This window comes from Cricetulus griseus, chromosome 7 (assembly GCF_003668045.3).
Source record: "Cricetulus griseus strain 17A/GY chromosome 7, alternate assembly CriGri-PICRH-1.0, whole genome shotgun sequence".
Lineage (NCBI taxonomy): Eukaryota > Metazoa > Chordata > Mammalia > Rodentia > Cricetidae > Cricetulus > Cricetulus griseus.
This window is the reverse complement of record NC_048600.1, coordinates 87,663,320-87,672,245: the sequence shown is the minus strand read 5'-3', so window position 1 is coordinate 87,672,245 and position 8,926 is coordinate 87,663,320. Positions and strand designations below refer to the sequence as shown.

The 8,926-nt window shown below is 42.1% G+C and overlaps 1 protein-coding gene across 1 annotated transcript; it reads left to right on the top strand.

Moving 5' to 3' along the window:
• The first annotated feature begins 7,736 nt into the window (after positions 1 to 7,736).
• Positions 7,737 to 8,675, top strand: LOC100764404 (olfactory receptor 1D2). Its single transcript, XM_027426145.1, has one exon. It carries the CDS (start codon positions 7,737 to 7,739, stop codon positions 8,673 to 8,675), a length of 939 nt encoding a protein of 312 aa, XP_027281946.1.
• The last annotated feature ends 251 nt before the right edge of the window (positions 8,676 to 8,926 follow it).

Genomic DNA, 8,926 nt, shown 5'->3' with positions numbered 1-8,926 from the left:
CCACCCACCCCATATCCCACCAGCATCCACTCCTCAGGGAGGGTGAGGCCTCCCATGAGGGATCAGTAAAGTCTGTCACATCATTTGGGCAGGACCTAGGCGCTCCCCCATGTATCTAGTCTGAGAGAGTATCCCTTCATAGGGAATGGGCTACCAAAGCCCATTCATGCACTATTGCCAGGAGCCCCATTGACTGTTCAGGCCCCCAGGTCTTACGCCAATTCCCTGCTGTCAGACTGGGGTCCTTGAGCTCCCACTTCCTCAGGTCAGCTGTTTCTGTGGGTTTCCCCAGCATGGATTTGACCTCTTTGCTCATCACTCCTCTCTCTCTCCAATTGGATTCCAGGAGTTTGGCTCAGGGCTTAGCTATGAATTTCTGATTCTCCCAAGCCAGGGGGAAAAAAGCCCAGGGCCAGATGGTTTCAGTGCAGAATTCTACCAGAAATTCAAAGAAGAGCTAATACTAATACTCTTCAAATTGTTCCACACAAGAGAAATAGAAGGGTCACTGCCAAACACTTTTTATGAGGCTACAATTACCCTGGTACCCAAACCACACAAAGACACAACTAAGAAAGAGAATTACAGACCAATCTCCCTCATGAATGTTGATGCAAAAATACTCAATAAATACTGGCAAACAGAATCCAAGAACACATCAGAAACATCATCTGCCATGATCAAGTAGGCTTTATCCCAGGGATGCAGGGATGGTTCAACATACAAAAATCTGTAATTGTAATCCACCATATGTAACGATAAATCTTTCTGCCAAGCCACCCAAGCCCTGTTGCCACATGGTTGCCCAAAACAACACACAGAGATTAATATTAGGTACAATGCTGCTGCACAATGACTAGGATTTCTTATCTGCTATCTCTGTCTTAAGTATCAACCATGATTATTAATTTATATATTTATAAAGACTTATCTTATTGAAGACGCTGGCGGCATACGTCCATTCTCGGGATCACATGGCGACCACTGTCTCTACTACATTTCCCAGAATCCTCCTCAACTCCTAGTCCCACCTAACTTGCTCCCCTATTGGCCAACAGTGCTTTATTCAACAACCAATAAGATAAACATACAGAGAAGAACTTCCCCCATCAACCATATAAACAAATTGAAAACACACACACACACACACACACACACACACACACACACACACACACACACACACACACACACGATCATCTCATTAGATGCTGAAAGAGCCTTTGACAAAATAACACCCCTTCATGATAAAGGTCTTGGAGAAATTAGAGATAAAAGGAACATTCCTAAACATAATGAAGGCAATATACAGCAAGCCAACAGCCAACATCAAACTAAATGGAGAGAAACTCAATGTGATTCTTCTAAAATCAGGAACAAGACAATGCTGTCCTCATTTCCCATTTCTATTCAATATTGTACTTGAAGTTCTAGCTAGAGCAATAAAACAACATGTACCCTGCAACAAAGCAAACTTCAACAGCTACAAAAAGGGATAACCTCCTGTAATTTTTTGGATCACCATGGTTTGAAGTTAGAATTTAACAACAACACAAATTACAGAAAGCCTACAAACTCATGGAACTTGAACAATGCTCAATTGCATCATCCCTGGGGCAAGCAAGAAATAAAGAAAGAAATTAAAGATTTCCTAGAATTCAATGAAAATGAATGCACAACATACCCAAACATATGGGACACTTTGAAAGCAGTGCTAAGAGGAAGTTCATAGCACTAAGTGCCCACATAAAGAAACTGGAGAATTCCCATAATAGTGACTTAACAGCACACCTGAAAGCTCTAGAACAAAAAGAAGCAAACTCACTCAGGAGGAGTAGATGCTAGCAAATAATTAAAATGAGGGCTGAAATCAATAAAATAGAAACAAAGAAAACAATGCAAAGAATCAATGAAACAAGAGTTAGTTCTTGGAGAAAATCAACAAGATAAACTTTTATCCAAACTAACCAAAAGGCAGATAGAGAATATGCAAATTAACAAAATCAGAAATGAAAGCAGCATAAAAACAGACACTGAGGAAATCCAGAGAATCATCAGGTCATACTTCAAAAATCTGTACTCCTCAAAATTGGTAATGTGTTCTGGAGAGGATGTGGAGTAAGGGGGACACTCCTCCATTGCTGGTGGTAGTACAAGCTTATACAGTCACTTTGGAAATCAGTATGGTGGTTTCTCAGAAAATTGGGAATCAATCTACCTCAAGACCCAGAAATACCACGCTTGGGCATATACCTGAAGGATGCATACTCATACAAGGACATTTGTTCAACTATGTTAATAGCAGTATTATTTGTAGTAGCAAGACAGCATTTTTTCAAAGTCTTTAGAATCAAACTCAGGGCTCCATGCATGCCAAGTGAGTACCCTACCACTGAGGTACAGTCATGTCCTTCCTTGATCTTTTAAAACTGCCTTAACTTAGTACTTGAAGTTTCTAGTGTTTGAGATTTTCCAACCCTCTAATGATTCAAGTCGATTCTAGAACTTTTGAGCCATTTATTTCTGGCTTAGCCTTACTCCTAGGGAAACTTGAGGTTTTCTATGAAATAATGATTTGTTTCACTTCCTGTAAACAAGATTCATTTCCCAATTCCTTTGCCTCCAGATATTAACATTTGGAGTAATTAATTATCTATGTTCATCTCAAGAAGCTGTCTTGGGATTGTCTCCCTAAGGCCTTTCCAAAACAAATAAATAACACCTTTCACCCCCTTTCTTCATGAAACTGAGATTCAAGCATCAGTTCTTGGATCCCTTGGACCAACCATAGCATAAAGGGCCTTAAATTCTGCCTCCTGATTTATAGAACTGAAGACCCAAGGACCAAGGCTACTCTCCAATTGTAGCCAACAGAACAAATCACAATGTCCTCTTTGAAAAAAAAACAATGGATGGAATTTTCATCTTATATAAGAGAAAGGTGAAGGCAGCAGACCAGAGCCACACAGAGCAATAGGTAAGGTCTTAATAGCTCTCTCTCTCTCTCTCTCTCTCTCTCTCTCTCTCTCTCTCTCTCTGTCTCCTCTTCCTATCTCTCCCCCACTCTCCCCCCTCTCTCTCATCACCATCTTCTCACTCACACCATCTCTCACTATCACTTGCCCTGCCCTGCATGCAATTCTCCATCCATGAGGAGGGCTGCATAGATGAGACAAGGAAGCTCAGAACCATGGGTTCTCCACTCACCATCATACCTCTCAAGAGGGAGGAGGATGTGCCAAAGCCTGTTTCCTTCTGCAAGCCTAGAGTTCCTTTTAAGCTCACCTACACTCCACACACACACAGCCATGCATATAATAGATGTGCTTGAGTCTCTGAGGCCATCCAACTACACCCACAGCATGAGCTAAAACTTTTGTAGACTCAGTGTGGAGTTTCTCAAAGTACAGGGGTCAGCAGTACCAAGTGTTGGCTTAAAAGGACTTGGTTCTCAGCACATAAACAGTGCTTCAAGGGAAAGGGCTCCTTTTGTTGAACAGTTTCCAAATTTTCTCCTTCTTCCTGCTGGTAATCTCATACAAAGCAAACACACAGCACAGAATGCCAACACCCAACCCCTGTCTCCTGGCTCATGTCTGCTATTCAATCACCAAGTGACCTTAGGCAATCACAGGTCAAAGACACTCTCAGGCACTGTGAGACCTCCTTGAATAGCCACATGGGCTACAGAAAGCTGTGGCAGTGTCTGAGCAGATCCATAAGACCACCCTCCTCCATATACCTCTTATATAAAGACACCTAAACCTCACAAGCTCCACTTTAATCATCCTACAGGTTTCTGAGACTTCTCTGGGAGACTTTCAAGATGAGGATTCTCCTGATTTCATAGGTCTCTGCTGGCACAGCACTTGTTTGGGATACCCACCTCGTTCTGACTCCTCACCTCCTGACCTGAAAACTCTTTCTCCTCATGTGAGAAGTCCAGTTCAGTTTTTTTTCCCCACACTCCTCTCTCCTGTGCCTTTGCAACTCAGGCTGTGACACAGACCAGTCACCACCTCAGCATCACAGGCCCTTCTCTGCAGACACAGGGATGATCTGAGATTGCTTCTGTCTGAGGAGGGAGCAGAGGTAGGCCTCAGACAGACAGGGCCCGGAAACCCTATTGCTTCATTTTTTTCCCCACCACAAGCAGAGTTTCCTGCTAAAACTTGATGAAATGTATCAGGTGGTATAACTGGTTAAGAATAGGTATCCCTTAGCCCTTTCCATAAAATTCCTCCAGTTAATAATTGTGTTAGAGTTAGAGAAATGTGCTCATGTGCAGCATCTCAGTTCATCTCACCAGAACTCTAGGTGAGGTAAACATTTTTTCTCTTGTTTGATGTGTGAGGGAGCAGTTGGGGATTTGGAGGCAGAGTTGGCAAACATCAAGTTACAGTTCCCACCAGTTACCACTTGATAGAATCCTCGAAACTCATTGGCCTTCTGAACAGTTCTGTCACCTCATCTATGGGACAGAAGAAATGCCTGTTGCAAACTATGTGACTTGCAAGCTAAATAGAAAGTAGAAATTTGTGTTTTAACAAACTAGACCTTAACAGGAGAGGTGGTTTTTTACATCAGTCTTTCCTGCTATTGTGTTTAACCCTGTCTCTATTCTCCCTGTTTCTGTTTCTATTTTTTCAGTAAAGTCTGTTCTCACAGGCTATTTTTGATGGTAGATTTTTTCATCCCCTCTACACCATACACTTCTGTGTTTTGTTTGATCTTGGCTTTCATTTTTGTCTGTTTTCTTGTTTGTTAATTTGTTGTTTGATACAGGGTCTCACTGTGTAACTCTGTCTGGCCTGTAACTTGCCACGTAGAGCAGGCTGGACTCAAACACACTCTCTGTCTCCTGAGTGCTGGGATTAAGAAGCAAAAAAGGTGTGGCTTGGTTTGTGGGTTTTTTAAAAAACTTTTTGTTGATTGTCTTTGTGGCTGGTTTTTGGTTTTGTTTCAAGGGTCATGTGTTTTGGTTTGGTTGGTTTGGTTTTTGAGAAATGATCTTTCTATGTAGCCCTGGTTGGCCTAGAATTTGCTATGTCAACCAGGAAGGCCTCATTATACACTGATCTTATTGCTTCTGCCTCCTCAGTGTCAGAGTTGCAGCATTGTGCTTTGTTTTGGCTGGAGATCAGACCCAGAGTGTCCCACATACTGGGCAAGTGTCCCTTCTACCATATATTCGCACCCACAGTCCCTTGCTTGTTTCTTTTCCCACCTCATAGTTTCTGTTGGAATTTGGACAATTTAGGTAACTTATTGTAGCAATTCAAGGTCCCAGTCTCCTCTTCCGGGTTTGTTGTTGTTGTTATTTACTTACCTGTTTAAAGTCCATCATTACCATGAACTGACGCTAGTGACACCAGAAGGGCTTTGTTCTCCTTCCCAACCACACTCATAATCAATCTGCACTCATTGCAACTGACAGTTGTTTTAACAATCCTCTGAGACACTGCAATCCAATCCCTTCCTGTCCCATCCTGTCCCCTCCCCTCCAATCCAATCCAATCCAGTCTAGTCCATTCCAGTCCAATCCAGTCCAGTCCAATCCAGTCCTTTGAAGGGATATTTGCTGTCACCATTGCTCTTGTCCTGACTCCGGTTAGAGTTTCCTGGTCTTTCTGAATTCTAGCTTCCTAAAGTTTGGACTGCATCATCCCAAATGCATGAATCTTCCACAGCTGTCTTTCACCACAACCTTCACTGTTCTTGGCACCATAGGGCTTCAAAGTCTCCATGCTCTACTGCAAATGAAGTTAGTTCTTTTGGGAAAAGATTTAGAATGATCCATTTTTGCTCTGTTTTTTGAAAAAATCTCACAGTTAAGACACTAGAGCTGTCTGTGAAAGAAGCAGTCTCCAGGAGAGAGCATTGAGGGTATGGAGACAGCAATCTTGGGCCCTGTCAGTTTGCCCTCCTTCAACGAAAACAGGAGCTCAAGCTTACTCAAGGATGAACAAGTCCCTCAATCCTCAGCACACCACACTGAGCTAAAGATTCCATTACACAGGGGACAAGGCAGCTGCCTCTCTTCTACGGAAGGAACTGAGTCTTATCTCTAGTAGGAGGTAACAGAAGAGGAGGGAAGAAACACACACACACACACACACACACACACACACACACACACACACACACACTGTAGCCATGGGAGAGGGAACGTTGTATCTCAGGTTCCTTCAACTCCAGTGGACACTCTTCCAGGGCTAGGGTGGTAGGGAAGTTCTGCTCCTAGCATCCACACCCTCATCTTCTTTATTCCTCATCTATCTACTGAAATAGATGCTTAGGACCATTTCCAGGGTCTTTGCATCCTTCATTTACAGTCTCCCTGAAGTGCGTTGATGTACTATCCAGATCACCATGTTGGAAGTCAATTTAACACCCCCATCTATTTTCAACTGTAATGGTCCTACTGTTCATGAGGAGGCTAGATTCCTTGACAGAGGCACTGTCCCTATGGCAGATGCACTACATCTCTGTCATTAGTATCAGTTATTTGTAGTTTAGCCTTTCTCTTTCCCATAAAGAGTTTTGAATTAAAGGAACAATAACCTGATTACTTAGAATATTTTTATTTTAAACTATTGAGCCCATTCAAAAGAATAATTTAAACTATTTTTTTATTCCAAGAAAAAATCACTATGTGCTATGAATTCTGTACATTAGGAAAATTAGACTCACCAAAATTATATGCTAATTATTGTGGTATTACCATTACAATATGAATTATACACAATAAAGGAAAGAGGCTTGGGTTACATCTCAGAGTAGAGTGTTTGTCTAACATACATGAATGTGGAGCTAGGCTCAAACCTCTATGCCACAAAATAAATAATATGAATATATAAATACAGAGAGAATGAAATACATTTGTTCTAAAATGAGAGAAGACATAACTTTTAAATGGGGAAAGACTGCATATCAGCAAAATCAATAAAGGAGAAATACTAACTGATGGAAATAATTTTTAAGAATAAAGAAAAGAGGCAGGCATGGTGGACCACACCCTTAATCCCAGCACTTAGGAGGCAGATACAGGCACATGTCTAAGAATTCAATACCAGCCTAGTCTTTGAAGGAGTTTCAGACAGCCAGAGTTATATACTGAGACGCTGCCTCAAAGAAATAAAGAAAGAAAGAAGGAAGAAGGAATTGAGGCATAAACATTAAGTTACTTGATATTTTAAAAATAGCAATAAGTTATAATATTAACTTAAGGAACATTTCCTCATCACGTTAAATGAATAAGGATAATTGGATAAAAAATGAAAATGTGAACACTGAATGTTCCAAGGAGGGTATATTTGCTTGGGAACAGCTCAGGATGATTTTCCCTCTCAATACATTTTTCTACAGTGTGTGTGTGTGTGTGTGTGTGTGTGTGTGTGTGTGTGTGTGTGTGTGATACAGTTGAACATGTAACTCAGGAGTGAAACACTTGTCTAGCACACACAAAGAATTGGATTCAGTCTGGGTCTGAGATTATTTTTATGGATGGGGATGGTGAGGCCTTGTTATGTTGTTAAAGCTGCCTTTAGCATCCTAGGCTCACGTTATTATCTTCAGCTTCTTGAGTATCGAGATTACTTAAGCAAGCGCCATCACACCCAGCTTAAGATACTTATAATACTAAGGAAGCAGTTGGCTTTGTTCATGCTCATTCTCCATCTAATTAAGAGCCTTGCTAAGCATTTCTTGGTGCTCACATTGCAGAAAATTGGGAAATGGATGGAGGCAACCAGAGCAGGGACTCTGAGTTCCTACTCCTGGGGCTCTCAGAGGTTCCCGAGCATCAGCACATCCTGTTTTGGACTTTCCTGCCCATGTACCTGGTCACAGTAGTGGGGAATGGGCTCATCATCCTGGCCATCAGCTCTGACTCACACTTGCACACTCCCATGTATTTCTTCCTGGCCAACCTCTCCTTCACTGATCTCTTCTTTGTCACCAACACAATCCCCAAGATGCTGGTGAACCTTCAGGCCCAGAACAAAGCCATCTCCTACACAGGATGCCTGACTCAACTCTACTTCCTGGTGTCTTTGGTAGCCTTGGACAACCTCATCCTGTCTGTAATGGCATATGACCGTTATGTGGCCATCTGTCGTCCCCTCCATTATGCTACAGCCATGAGCCCTAAGCTTTGTATTTCGCTCCTCATCTTGTGCTGGGCACTATCTATCCTCTATGGCCTCATCCATACCATCCTCATGACCAAAGTAACCTTCTGTGGGTCTCGGAAAATCCACTACATCTTCTGTGAAATGTACGTCCTGCTCAGGCTTGCATGCTCTGACACACACATCAACCACATGGTGTTGATCATCACGGGATGCTTCATCTTCCTCGTTCCTTTTGGATTTATGATCATATCCTATATATGGATTGTGAGAGCTATCCTCAGAATTCCCTCAACTTCTAGCAAGTACAAAGCCTTTTCTACCTGTGCATCCCACTTGGCTGTGGTGTCTCTCTTCTATGGGACACTTTGCATGGTGTATCTGCAGCCCCTGCACACCTACTCCATGAAGGACTCAGTAGCCACAGTGATGTATGCAGTTGTGACACCCATGATGAACCCTTTCATCTACAGCTTGAGGAACAAGGACATGCATGGGGCTCTGGGAAGACTTCTAAGGAAGCCGTTTCAGAAGTTAACATGAATATTGTTTTGGGAAAAGGGAAATTAGTAGAGTGTATATATATCCTTCAATGCTTGTAAAACATCATCCTATGAATTATGCAGGAGGGTTTGGACACATCTGGCTCTGAATAAACCTATGTGTGATAGAAAGACAAATAAGTACATCCCCGCATACCTTGCATCTCACCAACTTTGGTAATAAACAAGACTATTTCAGGGTTGAATTTTTCAATGTGCCTAACCATAGGACCGCATTCTCATTGTCCAAAT